General features: G+C 38.6%; 2 protein-coding genes across 2 annotated transcripts in view; one reads left to right on the forward strand and one right to left on the reverse strand.

Moving 5' to 3' along the window:
- The window catches only part of NECAB1 (N-terminal EF-hand calcium binding protein 1), a gene marked incomplete at its 5' end in the record, with an annotated part of 62,510 nt that extends 58,641 nt beyond the window's left edge, over positions 1-3,869 (forward strand). Inside the window, 3 exons of the mRNA XM_050708782.1 lie at positions 269-346; positions 1,388-1,479; positions 3,497-3,869. Coding sequence (XP_050564739.1) covers positions 269-346; positions 1,388-1,479; positions 3,497-3,525 — 199 coding nt within the window. The remainder of the gene's footprint in view (positions 1-268; positions 347-1,387; positions 1,480-3,496) is intronic.
- A 4,083-nt stretch (positions 3,870-7,952) lies between these two features.
- C2H8orf88 (chromosome 2 C8orf88 homolog) lies at positions 7,953-22,663 on the reverse strand. The gene is made up of 6 exons (XM_050708783.1): positions 22,531-22,663; positions 18,929-19,021; positions 18,056-18,132; positions 13,895-13,979; positions 11,261-11,367; positions 7,953-7,991 (listed from the first exon to the last, which is right to left on the reverse strand). The coding sequence occupies exons 1-6, from the start codon at positions 22,661-22,663 to the stop codon at positions 7,953-7,955; spliced, it is 534 nt and encodes a 177-aa protein (XP_050564740.1).
- Positions 22,664-25,841: the final 3,178 nt, after the last annotated feature.

Raw genomic sequence — 25,841 nt, forward strand, 5'->3', positions numbered from 1 at the left:
TAAAAGTTACTAGGATTAAAAGTTAATAAATAAAAAGCCATGAAAGTACCCTTTAAAATCTCATAAATTTTTTTTTTTAAAAAAAAAAGCTCAGATAATTTGCAGTTTTCTTCTCAAAATTCATGTAATGTTCAATTGTTGTTCTGTTGTTGTTTTCTTTCAAAAATCCCTGCATTTGATTCATACTCTTAAGGCATGTAGGAAAAGATGCATATGTGCAATAGCTCTGTTATACTTGACTCAATCCGTTCTGCCCTCCGTTTCCTAGTGTTTCCATACAAAAACTTCCAAATGATTCCCGCTTCATTGTCTATGAGTTCTGGGAGAACAGCAATGCCTGGAATAGGTAAGTTGTGTGGGTTTTGTTTTGTTTGGTTTTGTTTAGAGGGAGAGAGAAGGTTTTGAAGGTTAGAGAGCAATTGTGTAAAAGAACTGAATATGAATTAACTACTGCTAATCAATCTCTTGCTAAATATACAATACTTCAGGGAAAAAAAGGAAAAAAAAACCTTTAATTTCTATTATACTGAAGGTCATAGACAAAAACAGCAGAGAGACACAGCCAGTTCCAGACTGAAAAAGTCTGAAAGTGTATAGAGAAAGGTACAGCATCACATGGGTAGTAGTTGATCAGAGACGAGTAGGGAAACAACTTCAGCATAGTTCAGTGGTGATAACACAGGATGCAACAGGGGCCAACGAAGGACAGAGGAGGTGCATCACCACCCTGCAACACGTGAGCATGTGAGCAGTCACGGGGAGCTCTGCCAAGGTCTCCCAAACCCACAGCACAAAATCTCATCAGACAGATTCCCAAAATGTCTCTTTGGGGCCTGAAGGATTAAGTTGTGGTGATCTAAAATCTTACCAGCTGATTTCTAGCCTGAAGCAGGCAGATAGCTAAGAAAATGAGCGGAGACAAAAAGGTTTTCCATAACTAATACTAAAAAATCATAGTAATTAAAAAAAAATCCTAAATCTGTAGTCAGAAACTGTTCTGAAAGCAGATGGAAAAGCCTTAGTATGTTCCCTTCTGAGCACAGCCCCAGTTCAAGTCAGGAAAGTTTACTGTCAGAAAGACTGAAGAACCCCAGTAACACAGGTCAACACATTTGGAATAAGGACTGCTATACTGGGTCACAACCAAGAGGTGAGCATCAGAGTACCAGTTAACAGTACACAAAAAAAAAAATACGTATTTAACATAACATGCAAGAATGACATATTCTTGCGTTATATATAAGATGGTCTCCTCTCCCACTGTCATCACTGTCTAAGTTTTGAAACACAAAATCTCTCTTATGGCCTGAATTGTAACAAATCTGATGCACATAAATATATTTAGTCCATTAATACTTGATATATTCTCATTTTTACAATGATTTAGCCACCTTCAAACAAATTACAGCAAGACATTCCAGAGAAGTAACGTGGACTTCTTGGAAACTCCAGAGCTCATTACAACAATGCTAGTCCCTGGTAAATATCATTCTTTCACAATATTTTATTTATTGTATATGAATAGTTCTGTTATATTAGTGTGTTCCTTGTGCATGTCTACTGCATAATAGTACCCTTAGTTAGCTCTGCTTTTGTAAAATATGGAAGAGAAAGGGACTCCAAATGTTTTTTTTAATTATTATTATTATTATTTTAAGTGGAGAGACAAAATGCAAGAGCAAGAATAAAACCCACAATGTTTTATTTCATACAGTGCAAAGTATTACAATTGCACATTCTATTTAAGAAAACATCGAGAATATCCAATACTATTTGTGAATAGTAAATAGACCCAATTAAAGATTTTCAGGCAAAAAAATGTCTCCTGATAAAGACTCAGTTTAATTGTATTTACAATGATAGAAGGGAACCTTAGTTGTTAATAATTGATACTTGGTAACCAATTTACTGTACATTTTTCCTGCTATCATAAAGTGTGGTGAGAAAACAAAACAAAAGAAACAAAAAAAAACCACCTAATTTGGAAAAGCAGGGTGCTAAAGATTCCAGATTATTATTTCTAATGCAAACCAATGAGCATACAGCATCTTCCTTTTCAGAGAGATGATAGCTAAGAGACACAGTGCAGGGCCCTGATTTCCAATATGGCTGACTACAGCCTAAATCGAAAATAATAAAAATCCACATAATTAAAAATAAAAATACCTAGTCCTATACCTGAGGCCTCCCTTAAATATATATATATATATATTTAAAAAAAAAAAGGCAGACAAGAAATTTTCAGAATTCATGAGCCTGCAGTTATGTCAGGGATTCCTGCAGTACTAAGGGATTGCACTTAATGAACCAAGAATCCCTTCAAATCTTATGTATTAGTGGGAAATTGCTGGATTTAAGAGAAACTTGGCTGTAGGAAAAAATGCAGCACTTTCCCACATCTTTGTGTCTAAGAACCAGACTGGGTATGACCAGGAGTGGTTTGCTTACCGCTAGGGAAAATACGATTAATACAAAATAAAATGTAACCATCATTTATAAATGACTAAATACAGGAGTGTCTGAAATTGGATTCAAAACACTCCTTAGAGCATCCCCCCTGCCCGCTAAGAAGGATTTCGGTCCCCAGCTCTGCATCCCGCCAGTTGCCATAGAAACGCCATCTCCCAACCTTGGCTCCTTATGGGGTGGCGCAGTGCAGAGTGATGTGCTCACGGCTGTTTTCACAGTTTTGTAGATTATCTATAATGTAGAAGTCTCTACAGATATCTATAGGATATTTTTGTTTGTTTGTTTGTTTGGTGGTTGTGCTGGCTTGTTTGTTTGTTGTGTTGTTTTTTTTGGGGGGGGGAAGTATTTCCCATACATGAGCTATACAAAACATATTTGTATGTGACAGTCAGAATGTGTTTGTGAAGCAACAAATGCTGGCTGCAATGCTACAGGTGGGTTTAATGGAAGAGTTTTAGACACAATAAACTGGTATCATCATAAAATCAGGAAGAAAAAACAAAGCAATCTGTTCAATGAGTACATAGATAGGCTATTCTACAAACAGATTTACTCTAGGTCAGATGCAACTATGCCTTTTCACACATCTGGGTAAGTAAGAACTGATCCACTTCTATATCACAATCTGAATCTGACTCAACAAAAGATACAACCTGAGTCTTTACTCCTCTGATTAATCCTAATGAATACTTACCTGGCTAAGAATGACTCAGGAAGACGTGCTTTCAGGACTGTTAGATCCTAAAGGAAATTTGCTTACTATCAGTTAATAGAAACCATGACCTATTATAATCACCTGCACACCTGTTAATTGACCAAGTCGCTTCAGGCCAATCTATTCTTCCCCTGTATGGAGAGGTTTTGTCCCTGAAAGTATACAGCTTTCATAGAGTTGCATATACAATGAACATTTCTTTAAACCAGCAGCGACTTACACATTATAGCTACTTTATTTAGGATTTTTACTTGAGGTAGAAAAAGAAATACTGCTTATGGAAACAAATAAATGAACTCTTCTCTCTTTCAGCATCGTGGTGGGTCCTCAACAACAACTAGAAGCTGTGGCTCCAAGTAACGTCGTGTTGTGTTTTTCATTACAATAACATCAATTTAGCAGTATACAGGTGTGCTAGGTTAGAGGTTTATCATGTGATACTGCTCAATATTATGGATGCGATCTTTTCCATTTTAAAATGGGGAAAATAACATGTTTATTGCCTTCTGTTGCTGTGGCTAGTTCAGTGAAATAATGCATTGTAAAAGCTTAAATAAGACAACTATGCTAAACTGTTTACGGTGTACATTTAGTCCAGACAAGCTATCACAGAAAAGTGCATCTTGATTGGCGTGACCAAGTATTTGTGAATACTTTTAGTCTTATATTAATAAACAATTGTTACTTAATGATGTTGTTTTCTCCTTTTACAGAAGAAACGGGCATAAACTTGAACACATTTTCATAAATGCCTGATGCTGCAGAGAAGCTGTAAGTCATTAATTAAGAGAAGAAATGTAGGGACAACTTTCTGTGTTAATACAGAACTTCACTCATTCAGGAAATTTACTGCCCAATATAAACCAAGGCAATGCCATTTTCTCTTAACAGCCCCTCTTGCCCCTGTTATCTCCCCTTCCTCGCAAGAGCAAATGTGTGCCTGTCTGCCAAGCTGCTTTGGATCTGCAGATGTAATGTGTCACAGCTGATGTGCTTTGAACCTAATGTCTTGAGCATTCAGCAAATCCTTCTGTTAGATCAGCTCCTAACACTAGCATTTCACTGAGAAGTCATTAGAGAAACTGCTACTACAGCATACACAACCACAATCCTGGAAGCAGAAATGTGTTCTTCCCTAACGAGACTTGCTGTTGTCCCTTTGTACCTGTCACTTCTTACTTTTCGTTCCTGGGCAGGGTGGCGTGTGTACTGCTCAGATGCCAATCTCACACCTCCACGACAGGTTGGCGAGCTCTACACACTAAAAGACCACTCTCTCCACTCATCTAGCAGTCCCTGGTTACAAACAGTACCCCAAAATAACTCGAAAGTCACATTCAATAAAATATCTTCTTCCCTGTAGTGTTTCTCCATTTTTATTTCACCTCAGATATCATGCTGACACATGCAATTAAAACTCAGGAATTTAGACTAAAAACAAGCAATCTTCATTGCACTATGGTTCTGTAATCCAGAAGCTGTGGACTGGACTGAGCCCAAAATTCAGAAAGGTGTCACACTCAGGTACTTGCATGTAACCAAGCCATCTTATCAGTGGTGTTCTGAGTTAAAAATGATTGCCTAAACAAAAGCACCTAGTGCACATGAGGTTGGGAATCCCACCTTGCCTCCAGCTCTTAGCTGAGAAGGACACAAGTTTCCTATAGGCTGTGTGTCATTTACACCAGCCCCATGGTGCTCCTTCAGCTATTCTACGTGACTCACAAGGCATGGATGTCTGCCTTTAGGCAACTGAATCAAACCCTTGGGCAACAAAGTCAATGCAGCCTGGTTCTCTGAGCAAACGTGGGTGTCAGAGAGTGATGGCTACACACCTAAACTTAAGTGTGCGCATTTGGTCCAAATTTCAGCTTTAAACTTACAGCATCTCAGCAAAAGTAAATGTTTCTGAGTCCAAAGCTTTCCCATACTGAATAAGTATCAGCTGCAGCTTTCTTTTCCATCACTGGTTCCTTTAATGACACAGACACTGTTATGTACAGAGATACTATGTGATCCAACAACAGATTTGCTTATCCTGAAAAGGCACCCCAATAGCCACATTACACTCTGAAATGACAGATCATTGATGAGTTTAAATCTTTTGCCTCTGTAGCAAAGTAAAATTAAAACTACTCATTTTCCTGAAGGTCTGGCTGACTTATTTACTATGCCATAATGTCAGCCTAGTGTACTGCATGGTTTCTTGTCACTACTGATCTAGCAACAAAGGAAATGCAGTGATGTCTAACACTGCTGCAAGCTTATTTGTTAAGTGAAAACTGACACGGTACAGTCAGGTTTGTCATGGTTTTACTTTTCTGTTGTAAGAAATTATCTCCTTGGAGCTTCGTGTCAAACAGGTGCTGGAGGAGAGAAAGACATTCAAGTAGGCCACAAGTCCTCCTAATAGAAAGTCTCCATTTGCTTGCTAGCAAACAAACACTCGAATGAATCATTCACAAGAACAAGTTTGAAAAGTTTCTGTCATTTAAGAGTTTTCAGAGAGCAACAGACAGAAATTGCCTTCAACGCACACCGGGGAAAAAGACCCACAGGACTACAAAAGACTACCAGTGATTAAAAACAAGCAAACAAACATTCTTTGTAACATAGCTTACCCTACCAGGTTTACCTGATAGGTTCTGGTAGCAGGGGTGCTGCAGGGGTGGCCTCTGTGAGCAGAGCCCAGCAGCTGCCCCATGTCAGATAAGAGCCAGCTCAAGACGGCTCCAAAATGGACCTGCTGCTGTCCAGAGCCAAACCAAACCAGGGAGTGATGCTGCTTGGGCCTCTGGGAGAGAAGACTGAAGAAAGGGGGAAAAAAACAAAAACAAAAAAACTGCTGTGCAAAAGCAGAGAGAGGCCCCTGGTGGAGCAGGCTGTCCCCCTGCAGCCCACGGGTCCCACACGGAGCAGATCTCCACGCTGCAGCCCGTGGAGGAGCCCCCGGTGGAGCAGGTGGATGTGGCCTGGAGGAGGCTGCGGCCCATGGAGAGCCCCCGCAGGAGCAGGCCCCGGGCCGGAGCTGCAGCCCATGGAGAGGAGCCCACGCAGGAGCAGGGGTCTGGGGGGAGCTGTGGCCCGTGGGGGACCCGTGCTGGAGCAGTTTGCTCCTGGGGGATGGACCCCGTGGTACGGAGCCGTGTGGGAGCAGGTCTTGAAGAGCTGCTGCCTGTGGGCAGCCCCCGCAGGCTCAGTTCGGGAAGGATGGCATCCTGTGGGAGGGACCCCACGGGGAGCAGGGGCAGGGAGTGACCGTGAAGGGGTGGCAGAGATGAAGCATCAGGGACTGACCGCAGCCCCCATTCCCAGTTCCCCCGTGCCGCCTGCTTGTGGGGAAGACGTAGAAGAGGGCAAATGGGGGGGAAGTTGTTTTGAAATTGCTTTTACTTCTCACTGTTCTAGTATGCTATCAATACACAGTAAATTACATTAATCTTCCTATGCTGTTTTGCCTGTGACAATAATTGGTGAGTCACCTCCCTGCCCTTATCTCAACCCACGAGCTTTTTTTCAGTATATTTCCTACCCTTGTCCTTTTGAGGAGGTGGAGTGAGAGCAGTGTGGTGGAGCTCAGCTACCCGCTGGTATTAAACCAGCACACTTGCAAACAATACACAAACAGAATATACTTGCAAGCTTATTTTAATTAACAATTCCTGCTAAATATATTTATATATAATTTAAAAAAAAAAAACTAGTTTATTACCTAAATTCCATAGTTTTAGGAAAAAATCAAGGGTCTATCAAAGTCAACTCGAAAGTTTTCTGCACTCTTGCAGTTACTATTCAACATAATCTGATTTAGCTTCCATTTGCCACAGAGGTTTAAAAATTGCCTTCACCACCCAAAGTATGTTACTGCAGGTCTGAATGCAGGTTTTGAAGATGATTACACTTGCACAAAATAACAATTATTGATGCTTGTTAACTGAAGGGTGCTGTAAAGAAATAAACTAGTGCTTTCACTTTTAAATACTATTCTAATTGAACAAAAATAAATTACAGCATCTGCTATGTTCTGGTATGCACTTTACTGCCACAAGTGATGAAAACCTGTCTTGTTCCTCAATGGTGCCCATTGCTTCCTCTTTGAAAAGTCAAGAACACTGGGCAATTATTTACAATGAGCTTCAAGAAACACAGTGCTTAGACGGTTCCCCTGTTCTGACCTGTGGTAAGAAGAGTTCTCATTTTAGGTAAACTCTTAGCAACAAGATACTCTGTACCTTGAAAGACTGTGTGCATCCACAGAATATTAAGGAATGTCCTCTGTCAAGAGGGAGATTTCAAGTGAAGAGTGAAAGCAAGTGAAGTTCTGACAAAAAAAAAAAAAAAAAAAAAAAAGAAAGCTACATATCCTAACACATATGAGATATGATGCAGTATTTGTTGTTCCATTATTACTGGTAAGAAAGGAAGTCAGGAGCAAGCAAGAAGCCTCAGTCTGGCTCTTTAAACTTTAAACTACTGGTTTAAAGTTTATGGTCAGACAAACCATATAGCTGCATAACACAAATGCAGAAAAAAAAATTCTGTCGCACCAAAATGTAAAATAATTTATTTTCACTGCAACTGTATTACCATCTCAGGTACTACAAAGTAGTTTGCCTTTTAGAGCATTCTGGAAATTACAGATAGGAACAGGCATTTCCACAGATTTTGTAAGGTCCCGTTTTCATCTCTAGGCACCTTTAAGAATCTTGAATTTCTACATTATATGTAGCTCCTTCACTGACGGATTTCTCATCTTCCAAACTACCTGTCACTTCTTGCATATGTCAACAAGAGGGTTGCTGTTTTCCTGCAAGACAAACAAACCCTCAACTTACTTCAGTGATGAGATCATTTCAACCAAGTTTCCATGAGTCGACTTTCATAAGCCTTTTCTACCCGATGTACATTTAACAAGTTGGTATTTTTCAGATTAATTCATAGAATGGCTTAGATTGGAAAGGATCTTAAAGATCACCTAATTCCAACTTCCCTGCCACGGGCAGGAACATCTCCCACTAGATCAGGTTGCCCAGGGCCCCATCCAGCCTGGCCATGAACAATTCCAGGGGTGGGGCACTCAAACTGTTCTACTTCCATTAGCAGTGGAGACTCGATCTGAAATCTTCCTGGCATAATTTGTCAACACAGTAATGTCAATACAGCTCAGATGCTGAGCTATGTACATGTAGGGCTGATCCTATTTCTCGAAAAAAGACAGTGCCTTTAGGGACAAACGCAACCCACAGGTAACTAACTAACTGTAACAACACATCTCCCTTATAAAAGTCACTCTAGGAAGCTTCCTCCATCTGTAATTACGGCTTTCACTTATAAATGGGCATATACTTCAGTCACGACCTCAGAGCCAAAAGTTTTAAGATGGGTAAAAGCCATTTAACTATTCAATTCAGCAGGAAACTCTTGATAGCCACCTGCTCCTGAAATACAAGCTACTGATGCGCTGCAGCATTGCATGTTTTTCATCAGGTACTTGGAGGGCTCCTTCTGCCCCTTTTAAACAACATTTATTTAATTTATCCATGCATCTCATCGATCCCCCTGGTTTCTATGTAGAAACATGGGTGCTGTGGGATTAATCAACACCAGGGAATTTTCGCATGTAATGACAGGGTCTGCTGCATGAAGGAAACTCAAGTGAAGAGGGCCAAAGATGGATAATGAAATAATTGAACACCATTTACTGTTCAGTTTAAGTAAATTGTCTTGCAGTGCACTCCTTACATGATGTCCTTAAAATCAGTCTGTATCTCTCCTATCCTTCTAGAAATCACAAATGCTATGAGTAAGATTTTTTTTTTAAACTAATGGGAACTTAAAAATACGAATATTTAGACTTAGACATTCTGTAAGATCTAAAGTGAGAGACAGCTTTCACACAGCTTTCTTTTGCATGAGAAGGAGCCTGAAATCACTGACTAAATTCCTTCACTTTACTGGCTAGAATAGTTTTGAATTTATCTTTACTTCTTCAATTCCAGGTACTTTCTCAGATTACATGGTCGAGAAGTATGAAATGCTTTTCTCCCATTCATACATTTTAAGAAGCCATAAGAAAAATCTTTAACAGGCTCAATCCCTTTATGGGATACTGGGCTCTGAGTATTCTTATTTGAGATAAATCCCCTCTTGGATAGAAAAATTGCTTATTCAGTGTCACTGTTTTAAGGGGGTCTTCACACCAATGATTCCCACACTCCGATCAGACCAAAGTCTCTTCTACCTCCATGCTGAAAAATCAATTTTGTATTTCATGAAAGTCTTATCACTGTTTATCAATAGAAGCAGTCAACACAGAAGAGGAAATAATGCAGTTCTTTGCCTGTCCCATAAAATGTTTGCTTATTTTTTTCTTCTAATTTTGAAATGTGTTTTATTACTCCTCATTTTTCAAGTTCAGCGTGCACCTTTTCACACTAACCTCTGAAACCCGAAAGTAGGATCTATTAGCTGGCAGACGTACTGGTTTTGGCTGGGAGAGAGTCAATTTTCTTCATAGTAGCTGGTACAGTGCTGGTTTGGATTTGTGACCAAACACATTTAACGCACGTGGTTGTTAAAGCTATTGCTGAGCAATGCTTACACACCGTCACGGCCCTCTGTTTTTCACCCTGCCACCCCACAAGTATGCTGAGGGTGCACAAGAAGTTGGCAGAGGGCTCATCCAACACAAGAGCCCCAACCTGGCCAAAGGGATATTCCCTACCATAATGATGTCACGTTCAGCAAGGCTGGTAGGAGAGGGGCACAGGTACATGGACGGACACATTCAGAGCGATGGCGTTTGTCTTCCTAAATAACCATTATGCATGAAGAAGCCCTTTCCTGGAAATAGCTAAACATCTGCCTGCTGATGGGAAGTAGTGAATAAATTCTTTATTTTGTTTCGTTTGTGCTCGCAGCTTTGGCTTTACGTAGTAAACTGCCTTTATCTCAAGCCATGAATTTTCTCACTTTTTCCCTTCCAATTCTTTTGCCCTTCCCATTTCACTGGGAAGCAGTGAGCAAGCAGCTGTGCGATGTTTTGCTGCCAACTGATGTTTAACTCACAACAGGCAGAGTAAAGGCATTCCTCAAATAAGTTCAGCTTCTGTTCTGTTCAGGTTCTTATACCTGGATTCCCATACAGAACAACTTCACATCCCCAAGTACTTCAAAATGTTTAATAGAAAGTGACTAGTTGGGTAGGGCACATGCATCCCCCCAAAAATTTATTTCAGTATGTGGCAACAGGAATTCTAACAAGATTTATTTAATGCCTAGACCACTTCCTTAAATGAAATTGAAGGGGGGAAAAGAAAATTCTGACCCAGATTAGTGACACTGTATACAATGTACATAGGAAAACTGTACAACAAACACCCACAAAAAATAAAATACTTTACAAGGAGAACAATTACCGGTATGTGCTATGTCAGGCAAACGGAGGAAAAAAAAAGACAAAATGTAGCTGCAATAGCAACTGCCTTGACACCTGAAGTCTTAACATTGTACATAGAGACCACCAGAAACCAGGATCTGAAGACGACTTGGCTGTTTCAGAATAAAAGGACCAAATAAAGATAGACAGTATCAATATTTCTACATATCAATATTTCTAATAACTACAAGTTGAAAAGAGTTTTCTATTAAAATAGCACACCAAAAAAAATAAAAAACAGGATAATGAAAAACATTTATACAGAACGTCATAAATGCTTATTACCATGTCACTTTGGCTTCCTGTTCATCTACCCATAGTTTGTGCTGAAGACACCAAGAATGATACCTAAGTGATACACTTCATGCTGTTACATAACAAAATCCAGGCTAATAATGGTTTATAATTTACATCCCCATTTGCAGCGGAGTAGAATCAGAGAACGCAGTTATTTTTATCTGTATGATAAACTGGCATATGCAGGTGGGGCTTACACACATACAACACAAAGCAGAGTAAAAAGTTTAAAAGCAGACCTTGCAAACAGTAAGATAAGACTTAAGAAGATAAGAAATGGCTAGTGAAAACCTCCACGACTGTTTTTTCATAACTTCACGTAACAGGAAAAACACACTTACTGGTTTTTCAAGTACAATTGGATGATCAGGCAGAAACTCTGGCTTCCTCTGAGAGAGTGAAACACTTGACAGCTCCAGAAGGAAATCTCTGCTGTATTTGATCCTTTCTGTGAATACATAATTAAGTTCAATGTTGATGTTTAATGCATTCAAGTTTGGAATTCAGATAACTGATCTGGCTTTTTATTAAAAGGGTGGAAATGCTGTATGCATGTAAAAATCAGTATTAAAAGCAGCATTAACTTAAGTCTGACACTGGACATCTGTAGTAAATTACAGAGCATCTCACTCTTAATTCTATTAAATTGGCTTACTTAATCAGGAGGACTATTCCAAGCTAATAAAGGTTTGTTGCTTTAATACAAATGAACAAAAAAAAGTGAACCCAATTTCATGCTACAGACAGACTCCCTATAGCTTGTTCTAATTAACCGCAAGTTGGCCTTTAAGCCCTAGAAGACAATCTCCATAAGTCTCTTTGTAACTTGCACCAAAGTAGCAAATGTTTCTGTGAGACAGGTAAAAAAAAACAAGTCACTCTCTTCTTGGAGCTTTTACATGGTTGTCTTTCAACAACTAAAAAAAAAAATATGAAATCTGCCATACATAAACTGGCAAACAAATTTGTACCAGTGAAATAGTTCTGAGAGTTTTACAGACTCAACAACAGTTAAGGGCTTTGCTTAGAATGAGCATGTTAGAACTCGAGTCTGTACCACTATCTCTAGCACAGCCTCAGGTATATCTGCCCATGGTCCACATTTTAAGCAGATAATCTTTAAAAAGAGCAGAAGAAGAAAGAAATGAGGCAAGAAATGGGCAAACTTCACTTCTTGTCCTAGGTGACAACTATAGGTACAGCTAAGATGTAAAACTCTGTAAAAATTGAGTTCCAGTGGAAATTACATGCTGCAATGCAGGAGAGGGGAAAAAAAAAAAAGAAAAAAGAAATGAGGAGACATTTATAGGCAGTAGCTGAACAAGAGGACCTCTAAAGTTGTGTTACGCTGAAAGAATGGATGACAATTAACAAAAGATTGAAAAAGTGATGGCTTATAAAGACCAGGATCTGATGAGAAACAAATTAAGATTTTGTAAAACAGAATAGTCTCTACACACAAGCAAAATCAACAAGAAAGGATCAGAAAACCTGCACCAACAGACAGAAATTGCCAAGTCCAGCACAGAACTGTACAGTCTCGGGTACCACAATATAAGAAGAATATAAAGCTATTAAAGAGCATCCAAAGGAGGGCTACAAATATGGTGAAAGTTCTGGAGGGGAAGATTTAAGAGGAGCAGCTGAGGTCCCTTGGTTTGCTCAGCCCAGAGCAGAGCAGGCTGAGGGGAGGCCTCATGGCGGCCTGCAGCTCCCTCACGAGGGGAGTGGAGGGGCAGGTGCTGAGCTCTGCTCTCTGGGGACAGCGACAGGAGTTGGGCTCGATGATCCTCGTGGGTCACTTCCAACCTGGGATAATTTATGATTTTATGATTCTATGATTCAAGTCAGATCTAAAGAGCAGATAATGTTATTTACCAGGATCAAAAGAAATAACTTTACCTTCAAGTCAGGAACACACATCAGTGGAGAATTACGGTTCAAGAACCTGGTTGACAATAATCTCAGACTGAGGAAATACAGGAAAGACTCAGTAAAATTTAACATAATTCTTTAAATTCTTGAGTATTAAGAGCAACAGAACAAACTAAGTCTCCAGGATGAAGGATTGTAGATTACAGGTGACGAATTTAGATGCCTGTTTACGTGCAGACATTCACAGAAAAAATTATCTCAGTGAACTGATGACCTAATATGGATCACTATCTCAGTTCCTGTGGTATGTTTAAGAATGAAGAATTAAGCAGCAAATGGTGCAGAGGACAGCTGTGAGAATAATTTTGGAATCTGAGAATATTCCTTAATGTAAAAAAAAAAGTAAATGTTTGGCTTTATCCTACCAAACCATGACCAAGAAAAAAATATATATGTTTTATGACTACTGAATGACAAGCAGTACAGAAAGAAAAGAGTCACAATGAAAGCAAGAGGAACAAACCTTAAGGACAGTGTTGACAAAAGAACAAACTCGATGGGACTAAATCATGGAAGAAAATAAGTGATTTCTAGCCATCAGAATATTAGTACTTCAGAAGCACTGTAGTAAGAGCAGGAAGAAGCCAAACTCTTAAATTCTTAAATTACTTGCATGCAATAATCTTAAAGACTGTATGCCATGACTGCTGCAACAGCAGAGGACTGACCCCCTGCAAGGTCAGAGGATGCAAATCAGGCCTGTACTTCCACACACAGAAGCAACTTACACAAAACCAGGACTTGCATGAAAAAATGTTTACACTCAATTTTTACAAGACAGGAACTCACAAAACATTGCCCAGACACATCTTTCTACACAAGCAAGTCTACCAGTGGAGGGTTCCCACCTCAGTTATGGCCAAGTTTTACACTTACTCTGGAATGTCACATGAAAAACAGTCAAGTTTCATAACATTCACATATTGTGGTATAGAAGGATGACAAACTCTCAAATCAGAAAAAAATAATATGCAGCAAAGTTCCTTTGTCTTCCACCCAGAAAATACAAATCTGACAATGATCTGCTTGCAATATTTTACCTTTTTTTGTCTCTAATTCATGCTGGTTTGGTTGACAAGGCATCGTATTTTGAGTTAAGATCTTCATTTCAGTCATTTCAGATAACTAATAGAGGAAACAAAAAGTTAGGTAAACTTTTTTTTTTTTGAATATATTTCACAAACAAGTTACGAAGCTTGTTGTTGAAGATATTAAAATGAGGATATATGTTTCTGGGTTTCTTAGTTAAAAGAAGTTGTAGCAGAGTTTTAGCATTCTAATATTTTTTTTCTTTTACAAGCTGCCAAGATCTTAGACCTTTTACACTTTCTGTGAACACTAAAAAAAAAAAAAAAAAAAAAGGAGGATTCGGTTGTTGTTTTGTTTGTTTTGTTTTACTTTTCATAATTTCATAACTATCCTCTTTATGGAAACAGACTTGCACAAATTAAACCACGGTCAGAACTGTAGTTATTAATAACAGCCAATGGATGAAAGATGACGGTCTTGTCCATACACAGAAAAGAACTGTAAATAGGAATAGTGTTAATGTAAAATGCCTGAGAGGTTTCGCGTGAACCCGTGGGACATTTGTTACTATTGGTTACACACAAATAAGGACACACACATTCTTTCACATTCTCTCCAACACCTACATTTGTCAAAAGCAAATCTCATTTTCTGGACAGAGGTAACAGTCAACATTTGTACCTTAACTGCACTACCTAGCTTTCATGGTGTGCTGACCACAGTGCAGTCAGAGACTAGGAACTGTGAAATGGCAAAATATTTCTAGCATATCAGCTTATCACCACTCTACTCATACTCCCATTTTCTGTGGTTGACAGTTATCTTTTCCTGATTTGTCTAAAATTTCTGGGGGAAAAAAAAACACATCTGAAACATCTAGGAATTTCAGATGAATAAGTTAATAGAGAGACATACTGCTAATTCTAACCGATTTGTAATGTTCAACCAGTCTTGGCGAGTCTTAGATATTAAAAAGCTCCTTCCCAAGTATGATAAGGGAAAGAGTATTAATACATTCTCAAGGAATGTGTTAATACAAGAAAAAGGCATGCATAATTAACAGCAATGTGTGAGACGTCACCACAACAGATTTGTATTTCTTCCTGCACCACGCTCCCCTCACATCACTCTGCCAACTGCTTTATAATATCGAGATTTATAGTATTTTTGGTTTTCAACCCAAAACTTAAATATTTGAGTATCACTCACAAGAACACTCCCAAACATGTTCTCATCTGAAATACATCTCTGAAGAATGGAATTCATCTATAAAGAATACCCCTTGAGCAGTGCATGTCTTTCTGAAGCTCAGCACCATTTTAAAACGGTATTTAAGGAGTAGCAAGTTAGAACTGATACTGACTGTTGGAGGCTTTTCAGGCCTTTTTTTCCTCTACCTCCAATAGATATGAGGTAGTGAACTCACCACTCTCCAGATCTTTTCTTTAAAAATTATTTGCATACCATAAAGGAATAAAAAGAATTCTTTGCTTTATTCCCTGTGTAAGATCCAGAAGAAGTCCCATCCAGATGCTCAGACACTTCCACCCACTGAACATCAGTTTGTCTGATAAAACTGTACGAAAGCAAAAGGCAGTTTCACAGCTAGTATCTGTTGCAAGCAGCACCTGTAGAGAAGGTCCAAACTTCTATACTACATGCACTGTGACACATGAATACCTGGACATTTACCACAGGCTCCATGTCTCAACTAAATTTTTTGTTGTTAAATTTACATCGGTTCATTCACAGTTACCTGTTCTGACTACTCATAAATTGAGTACAGAACAGTGTGGAAACTACCAGTTTTATTCTGTTAATCCTCGTAAAGCAGAAAAATTGCTAACGTCTTACTAATAAAATGTCTTCTGTACTAGAAAACTGACTGGAAATTGCCTAGAATCAAGGCTAATACCTTCTACACAAGCACTGTCACTGTGCTCATTATCAACAGTAGATCTTCTCTATTTTTCTAGGCTATAACAAGTTCCTTGCATGGCATAATTCACTATTCTTTAGATTACTCAGAGTTAACGTTAACCTTTCTGATGTGCCATAATGATGGGTTTTTTTTTGTTTGTTTGTTTGTTTTCCTGCCAGGTATCTAAACAGCTTTAAGCGTTCACATAAAATACCTCTGAGTAAAGCAGCTTGGGGAATTCTGTTGCCATATTCTTCCTAGTTCCTTCACTGCTTTAGGTACCTCATTTGTCAGAGCTGGCTTATTTTATTTCTACAGTTTATTTTTCTAAAATCTATCAATGTTAGTGGCAAATACAATCTGCTTTATTTTTTACTTCATGTTTCACCAAGCCTTCCAAAGCTAACCTAATTTTCCTGTATCCTACTATACGCCAACTTGAATATTTATTCTTTGATATTTAACAGGTCAGTACTACTTAAGACCATTTAGTAATATGAAGTGTTACATCAACATATTCCTGTTCTGTACCCTGTGGTGTGCTCCTTTATCTTGTGCAAAAGGAAATGCATTGTGGGAAGGGTGAAAAGGGATAAAGAAAATTAAAGATTTATGATTGCACAGTCAGAGCACTACTGCTATCCTGCCAAAGAGGCAGTAAGATTTAAACCAGCTTTAATACAATTATAATTTTGAAAAACAGGTTCTTGAAGTGAAATATGTATCTTGCTCTAGGAATGGGAACCATATCTCACCATACCAGCAGCCACAGAGCAAATGCATAACAACATACAGCCTTCTCAGATGATCACTGATGTTTTTTAAAACACAGGAGAATGTTTGGCAAGACACCAATTTGCATGCAATCATGCTTTAATGGGTCATCAGATTCAGGCCTTGGTATCTTCAGAACTGGCTACTGCACAGTCCTTTCTAAGAAAAATACTCTGTGAGGCTGCTATGCCAGCCTCTAGGCTAATGCTGCCTGTCAACTAAAATCAACAAGTTCACTGAGTACTTACTAATCAGCTGGTATTTGGAAGTACCTACAAAACAGCTGACAGTGAGCATTATTTAAAAGCCTTCTCAGAATCTTATGCCGGAGAAAAGGCTAAAATTAAAGAACAAAAAAAACTCTACCATCATCAAAGAAATGCAATATGTAGCTACATGTAGCCAAACACTAATGAAACTGAAATTCAGTACTACCGCACTGCAGCCCCCAGGACTATTCTAAATGTTTGTTCTCCTACATCCACACTGCTCAAGAGACCAACTATAACTGTTCATTTCCCTCCCTGTGATCAAAGATAAATATGTAGCAGTAGTAATTGTAGAGTTCACAGGATAGGCTGCCAACACCTTGACTTTAACACACACCCCAAAAAAAAAGGAAAGAAAAGAGAAAGTCAAAGGCAGATTCCAGAAGCTTCATACAATACATAAAGGACAATAGGATTATTAAACTCACACTAAAACAAAAGATGAAGGAACAGATACTTGGCGTTACCAAAAAAAATTAAAAATTCAAAACTTCCAGTATGTTCTGAGGGACATTCAAAGCAGAATCAACAGAAAATCAAATTCAGACTATAGAACTTTAAGCACTGCAGGTGGAATACTACGAACTTCAGTTTGCTGGAAACAGCTACAACAAATTTCATGTTTGAAAGACATTTTGTAAGATGCCTAAAACCAAGTATTTGGCGGCAGTAAAGCACTAGAGCTCTTTTGTTTTTTGAATGCTAAGCCCCATTTACAGCCCAGTCCGGCACAGCCAATGAAACTGAACTTAGAACACACACACAATTTAAATAGCTAGTTTTCTGAGTTTGCTGCCTCAAATCAATTTCTGTCTGTGCTAACTCATATGTACACATATTTCTAGTATTATTTTTTACACAGAGTGAAGAAAGACTGAATCTGTGTACTTTAAAAGAGCTCTCTCTTAAATTCAGTGAAGATGAAACAAAAGCCACACAGACTTTCAAAAGACTCTTACGTAAGTAATTCATAAGATGTATTTTTTAGGTACTACACAAATATCGAGGCACTCCTCAAAGTCTCAATTCTTTGTAAACACTTCTAACGATTCTAGTTTATAACATACAGATTCAAGGACATTGCTAGTTGGGGAAATACCCCGTACTTTTCATTTGCTAACATGAAGGATCAGCTGACCTCCAATTTATGGTACTCCAGAACACACTCTTTCATCAACTTCATCATTTAGTATTTACTCAGTACTCACCCAGTCAACCTTACTCTGCAAACATACTTGACTGTTGCTAGGTAACTCCGTCTGAAACTCGAAAGTAATTGTTGATGCTGGTGAAGATAAAAGAAAACATTAAGATAAAAATATTCTAACTAGACTCTACATTATTTTTGTGATACCTGCCAGCAGAACGTTACTGAAATCCAACTGCAAAGCGATTATACAGGCATCTATTCACAAGTTAAAAGCTCTATGAACATCATAATAGAACTTTCCATTTCTTCCATGAACTTGAACACAAAGTAAGTTTATGATGTCGCTTAGCTTCTGTCCACACCAGCAACACTGGCATTGTTTCTCTAGCTACCAAAGATTTCTAACTTAGTAATAGCTGTAATGAACAATATCAAAGAGGCATAAACAAAGAATTAAAAAATATATATAATACATACATCTTATATAAATACCACGTGGTCTTCGTCAGCAAAAAAAAAAACTTTTATGAAGGCTAGATAACAATGGTATGGTGCAGTACTTTGTATTTGCAATAGAATTAAACAATCCATTTGTTAACTTAAGTGTATTTAATGTTTTCAACAGTAGGAGTCAACTAACCCAAGAAATCTAAATCTAATAGGTAAGACTGATTGAGCTTCCTGAAGTATGCTAGAAATTCAGATGGCAAACTATACGAGTAACACCAAGAAGAGTTCTGCATAAACCTGATGTAGTTTAAAATCAGATTTTATCACAGAGGTGATGTAGTGAGACCAACACAGAGCACAACAGTTATGCATCACTGTAGTGTGAACAAAGCAATAAAAATAAATAAATAAAAAAGACAAGAAACCTTACACACCCTTCTTATTTCCTGAAATAAGAGTTTTGGCTTTGTGAGTTACTCACCTTGTTTTGAAGGCAAATGACGCACAGGTCGTGCTGGCTGAAGGGATTTACCAACAAACCTTTTAGCTCCCTTTAGCATTTTGAAGCGCCACACTTTAAAAAAGCAGCAGAAATCAACACAAAGTATTCAGCTTCACATATGGATGTTAAGTTAGAAGAGCAGTCTATCATTTGTTAGTCACATGTGACAAGAGCATATACTATTTATTAAACAATCGGGCAGGAAAGAAAAGCAAGTCCTAACAGAATCTTTCTTAGATGACAAAGTAAGTTGGATAAAATTTGCAAAGACATAATCAGACATTTCCCTTATTTTTCCCTCTGACTGAGCTGCCCTAGCTGCTTCTCAATAAGACTTTTTGTAGGTATGGCAGAAGGAGATGGGGACACATGATGGAAACAAAGGCATTTTCTAACAGTTAACTTAATCAAAACAGGGGTAAATTAATTAGCACTGGTCTTCCCCTTACAGTCTACTGGCTGTATGTTCTTTATATGTACATACATGTACTTCCATAATTGTTTTTTACTGTCTGGTTTAGTTAAATTAATACGGATTTGCATCTTCCCACTCAATTTAGCTGCTATAGAAACACCAAAAGTCGCTGAAGTTCGCCACTGTAAATAAATGGCTACTCATAACTAGTGCTTAGTCCTCCTTGCCACTGAAACAACAACCAGCACCATAGTAACAGTACTGAAATTCATTTTTTTTCAAAAAGACTTTATAACAGAAAGGAAGAATTGCAAAAACAACAACAAAAAAAGATTCAAAGGAAACTATAAAGTTCAAGAATGGAAACTATAGAGATATTATCCAATTCTGATATGGAACAGAAAATAAAAGTTAGGTTATTTAAAATATGAATCAGTCAGTATTCCCTCTCATTTCATATGGTCTCTGCATTATAAAAAACAAATAAATAAACTGTTCATTTAGTATGTTACAATCTTTTGAACACTGAACTTTTACTATTTTCAAGTAAGTTTTCCCACATAAACAATTTGAATCCAGATCTAGCAAACCAACTGTCAGTTACTATCTGAATTAAAATAGTTAAACTGAAACGAGGGAAAAAAAAAAAAAAAAAAAAACAGATCTGATTCCCTGTTTTCCCTACCTTCTCAGCTTAAAAAAGAAGGGCTTGAAAGCTGTAGTCAAAGCAACAAGGAAAATTCGTGCAGGTGAATGAACTGAGACTACTGACCTGGAAGATAAATTTCATTTTATCCAAATTAGGAATGCTTATTTAAACTACATTTATACTAGAGACTACATTTCCACATAAAGCAATACAGTAATATTTGCTGCATCAGAAGATGAAAAAAAATACAAGTTTTCCTCCATATCCTGGTTGTAAATGACATGCATACACTTTTTCAGAACAGCAAAAAACGTGTAAGAGGCTGGGTAGCTTTTCCAATGAAGGAAACCTGTATTTTTTCAGCTTTCTCCTGTAGATAGAAACAAGATGACTTGTAGTGATGACAAAACAACACAATTCTCCTCCTCCCCCTCATCCCTGCTCCCAGATTTCAAAGAGGACAACGTCTAGGAAGCCACATACTCCCAAAGTAGGCAAAGAAGAAAAAAAATGAGAGAAGTGAGTTTGGGAAAGGGTGAAATCCATTACGGTATTGAAATAGTTCCACATCCTCCTTTTTAAGTCCTTTCAGTAGAAGGAGGAGGCTAGATGAGCTCTGAACAAATCATCTAGCCTGATACGGATTTACACAATATCATAGTAATTATCCTAGTAATACAATATCTTAATAAAATCAAGAAAAGTGGTGAAAAATTAGCTTTAGTAGCTGAGAAACAAACTGCCTCCAGGAGAGGCTATCACTACAGGGGCACCTGCTGCAGCCCCAGGCCTTCCCCTTGCCAAGCCCACATCGCTCCTCAAAAGTTTATTTTTTTTTTCACCTCCTGAGAGGAAGGCCCAGCAGCGAGGAAGCCCTCTGCAGAAGCAGTAAGGTCTAGCAGGATTTCTGTATGATTATTTTTTGAGCATCTGAGGAAGCAGGGTGTTCTCAGCAACGAGCTCACGAGGACTCCACAGGGACAGTATGGGTCAATGCTTCCCTGAAAGAGCACTAATAAAACTCTTATAAAAAAATCCCCCAAGCCCCGAGGTGGGCACACGAGTACAGAACAGAGATCGCCCCCCTTGCCCAGAGGGGCTCCCTGTTTCAGCCTGACCCCACAGCCCCCCAAGATCCACGCTGTCACCCACCATCGCAGCACCACCTCAGCCTGCCCCAGCCTAGCCCAGCCGCCATCCCCCTCCCCGGCTCCCCTTCGGGCCGCGGACCCCAGGGGGTGCCCAGCTGCGCTGTGGCCGCCCCCCGGAGCGGCTCCCCTCGCCCCTCGCCTCAGGCAGCTCCCCTGGCCCCACGGCGCTCCCTCGGGGCGGCGGCTGTCCCACAGCCGGGTGCGGGATCGCCGCCGGCCGTTGAACGGTGGCCCGAGGCCGGTCAGGGGGCAAAGCTCCGGCCTCGGGTGGGAGGGAGGGGGGTGTGTGTGCTCCTCCAGCCTGACTTCTGGCCAGGTTGCCGTGGTGGCCATAAAAAGCAAGGTTTGGGGTCAGTCGGTGTCTGGATGTTTCTTCACATGGTGCTGCCTTGGTGTGCTGGCAGCTAATGAGGTCTCCCACTCGTTCAAAAACGCAGTCTGTTTGCTCCTCAAGTCACTCATCCCTCCTACAAAATGAAGTTCTCATTCTTCAGGTATTACAGGTTAACAGTAGAAATAAGGAGAAAATAAGTGACTCATCCTCCCTAACTACAGCCATCCAGAAAGAAAAGGAAAATCCAGAGGCTGGAGAAAGCAGGCAGGTGTTTTGTGAGCCTGGAAAATTGCCCGTGCCAACCTGCCCAAAGGTACCAGCTCCTCACACAGGTACTGGGCACCAGGGAACTGCCACCATCTTCTCAGGCACAAAAGTGATGGTGTCCTGCACGGTTTTGAAATGTAAATATATTTTTGTTGCAGTATGTGATCAACAGCAACAGTGGATAAGGCCTGCTAACTACCAAGGAGGCAGACTAAAATTCACTGATGTTAATTTCCTCCATTCCAGGTAGTCAACTTATTTGTTACTTAGGTACACAATCTTAATTAAAAATCCTTTTTTTTATTCTTTATATATATATATATATACACATATATTTTATATATGTGTATATATATATATATATCATAACACTTACTGACTCCAGAGATTCAGAATAGGTAACACTGAGTATACAAGTTCATTACATATATAGCAAGTATATAGGTATTTATAGGTATTTCAATAAATTAAATAGCCATTCAATTACTAATATCCATTGTTAAGACTTAAAAATCTTAGTTTTTATATATAAAGACTTATTTCGTTTGTTTGTTTGTTTCACCAAGCATCTTGATTTTTCTTTGCTGCAACCTCTGAATTTTGTTTTTCTGAAATCAGGTATGCGGAATTGGATACTGGCCCTGAAGTAGTGTCTGATAGATAAAGATGTTGTGTACTTGGAGTCTTGTCTCATAACACACCATCTTCCAGCTCGTTTCCTGGTGCACAGTGCACCGTCTCATTCTTACACTGATGTTAACCCACGTGCTGCCATTTTGATAAGACTTGAAGTCATTTCTCCCAAGTGTATTATACTCAGACGTTTCTTCTGAACCATGTCATCTATTCTCCCAAGATTATCATGTAAAACAGTTACCTCCTTACTCATGTCAACCATCTCCCTTAGCTAAATCAGCACTAATTACTAATATGTACATACAAATAAATATTAAATATCTGCTGCTACTCCAGAACAGCTCCTGACAGAAAAATCGATGAGGCAACCAAGATGAAGGTACAGTTTCTCACAGGGCTGTTGTGCTTTTGTAAGAAGTGTGTCAAGCACTGCAAAACAGATTCCCACACAATCAGCACAATTTTTCTTGTGGTTGATGTATCAAAATGATACATGTACAGTGATGTAGTCTCACATATCCTTCCAGTATTTTTGCAGGGTTAAATATGCTAAGGATGAATTAAAAAGTAAAGACCTTACATGTATATTTCACAGGGGCTGTAGGCTGTGCTGCTGCTGTCAATGTATAATGGAAGGAGAACAGGCAGGAGCAGAGATAGGGCATGAAGTGGAAAGACGTTGTGTGTGCCAGCTATTTTGAAAGCTTGTTGCTCCTGGTCCTGCTGGGAAGATGGGAATATTAGGGCTGGTAATGGCTGTTTTGAGGCACTGACCATCCCAGCAGGAACAGTTATCACCTCACACGCTGCCACCCGTGACTTGGCAATACCAGCAGTAGCAGCGCGACCAGCTTTCCAGCATTCTGCCACAGGCAGAGAGGGAGCACTGGACCACAGCCATTTTGTAGAGCCCAGCAACCTGCTGTGATACTTTGCCTGTGACTAGAGAGCATCCTGCTCCTGACTGTGGAAATTGAAAGCATAAGCTAATGTTTTCTTTTTCCACATTGTCCACTCCCTCCCAGTTTTCCTGGTGCTGGTTCCACCCTAGTGGAAATTTCTACTTCCTTTGATGTTATGTTCTTACATTACATGTTGATTATCCATTGTTCTCTCAAATATCCGATATACACAGTGATTAATTTGAAGAAACAATGACAGATTTATTCATGAGAAATTAATTATATATAGAAAAATAGATAGAATAAAATAAAAATAGAATAGAATAAAATAGAATAGAATAAAAAAATAGAATAAAAATAGAATAAAGTTTGTATTGATGTGTGAGCAAAATCTACATATAAAGAAAAAAATATATAGCTTCTACTTGGTGAACTAATAGAAGAGATTATTTCTTTTTTTAGTGTTTGTGCTCGTGAAGCCTGCATCACACAGTCGCACTTACTCCCTGTAGTAGATACAGTTCAAGAAAACATAAAACATTTATGAAAGACAATATCCATATTGCACGTGTAAAAATGAGCAATTGCACATCTAAATGAGCATGTAATTGTAATTTACATTATTTTAGTTTCCAAATGGATGGCAGGTAGTAGCAAAGTAATGTCTTTGTGCTAAAATGAAAGGACTCTTGGGCTAGCCTGGAGGCAGACTTTTAGCTGCAAGTTTAAAAAGACATTTTCAGTGTAATTTGTCAATCAGTTGTGCAGCCAAGTGCAATCAGTTTATTTGCATATGTAACTGTGATTTATTTAGCATTACTTGTTTGGGTGAGATTTTTATTTCTAAGACCACTTTCAAAGTAAATTCACCACAAAGGAAAAAAAAAACATTATTTCCAGTGTTATATGCTTTATTTGTCAGTCAGTAGAAAAAACACTGCAAGACGTGTGTATATATGTATGTGTGTGCATATAGAAGATTTTAGTTGTATTTTGGTGATACAGCTACTTTGTGAAGTGACTTCTTCAGCTGAACTAGTGGCTAGTCTTGTGGCAACAGCACAAGGAAAGAATGCAAATGCTTTTTTACTCCCACTTATTCCTGACGTTGACCAATTTACTATAGTGATGATGTTCTCTTCTTTTTCATAGATTTGAGAATTGAGAATATTAATCATGATGATTAATCTTATTGACCAGAGGAACTGTTGAATTAAACGGAGGAAGCTATTGCTGCAGTTAGTAATTACAAAACATGTAACTAAAAAGAGGTTTGAATGTTTATGATACTATGCACATTAATATATGCAAATATATTTTCTTCACATACAAAACTTTCACTTCTGTCAACTCTCATGCTTCTCTTTCATTACGATTATGTGTTTTGCTTTAAAGTTAATTTTCTGAGATCATTAATTGTAACAGAGTCTCAACATTTTTCTTCCAAATTTCTAATTTTTGTGGATGTGAAGAATCTTGAAAACATGGATCAAAATAACCAAAAAAAAATACCAATAAATGCCCAAAGGGCAAATAAAAATAATTTTATAAATAGGCATATAAAAGATATATAAAAATTAAACATTCATTATTTTAGGGAAGGACTGCCTTGCTTATCTCTCATCATTGAGAGCTGGCAATACTGAAACATAGAGGTTAATTACAGAATCTAAACTGAACGGTGCCTTCAGAGCTGTATGAACTGAGTATTCTCAATGACTGTAGACACTGAACATCGTAATTTCAGCTGACCTTATTTTGTAGGCTCTGAGAATCATCTGCACTTCCAGCTTCACAGAGGGGATCCAAGAAGCTACTGGCAGGAGGATTAAAAGGCAGAAAGGCCAATGGAACCAGCAGGATCTATTATGTCACGGGTTTTACATCAGCATCAGGGGCTGCTGCCACACCAGCACTGGTGCTGCACACTTCTCAGAGTTGCCCTTTTGGTTTTGGGATGCTAACCGTTGCCTCTTTTGAAGGAACTAGCATGTGGAAGGCATATCTCAGATGCAGAGCTTTATTTTGGTATAATTGCATTGGATAATGTGGAAGAAGATGCTATAGGACTGTTAATCCTTGAGGAGGAAAACTGCTATACTGCTCCTAACAGCTTAACTGCCTTTGTGTATGTAGGAGGATATCCATAGACAAGCAGAAAATATCAAGATACCTATTGTTTGCTTATTTCATATTTTGTATTAACAAAAGCAGAAGAAAAGGTAGGAAAGATTTGTGGTCCTAAAAATATTCAACTAAGAATGAATGAACAAATGCATGAATGAAAATTCATCCACATTAAAACTACGCATTCATGTTTCTCAGGACTGAGATGATGATAATCTGTTTATGTCACAGATGTGGGCAAAAGTAGTTATCAAAATTGTTGACAATTTTACTTTACATGCCAAATAGGAAGTACAATTCCAACATAACTGTTATGCATTCAGATGAGTGTATATATTTATAAGGGTAAGAATAACATTCATGAAAATTCACCCCTGGAAATCAACTTTGCTTTGTCATCCTAAAATATAT

Source organism: Cygnus atratus, chromosome 2 (genome assembly GCF_013377495.2).
Source record: "Cygnus atratus isolate AKBS03 ecotype Queensland, Australia chromosome 2, CAtr_DNAZoo_HiC_assembly, whole genome shotgun sequence".
NCBI classification, from domain to species: domain Eukaryota; kingdom Metazoa; phylum Chordata; class Aves; order Anseriformes; family Anatidae; genus Cygnus; species Cygnus atratus.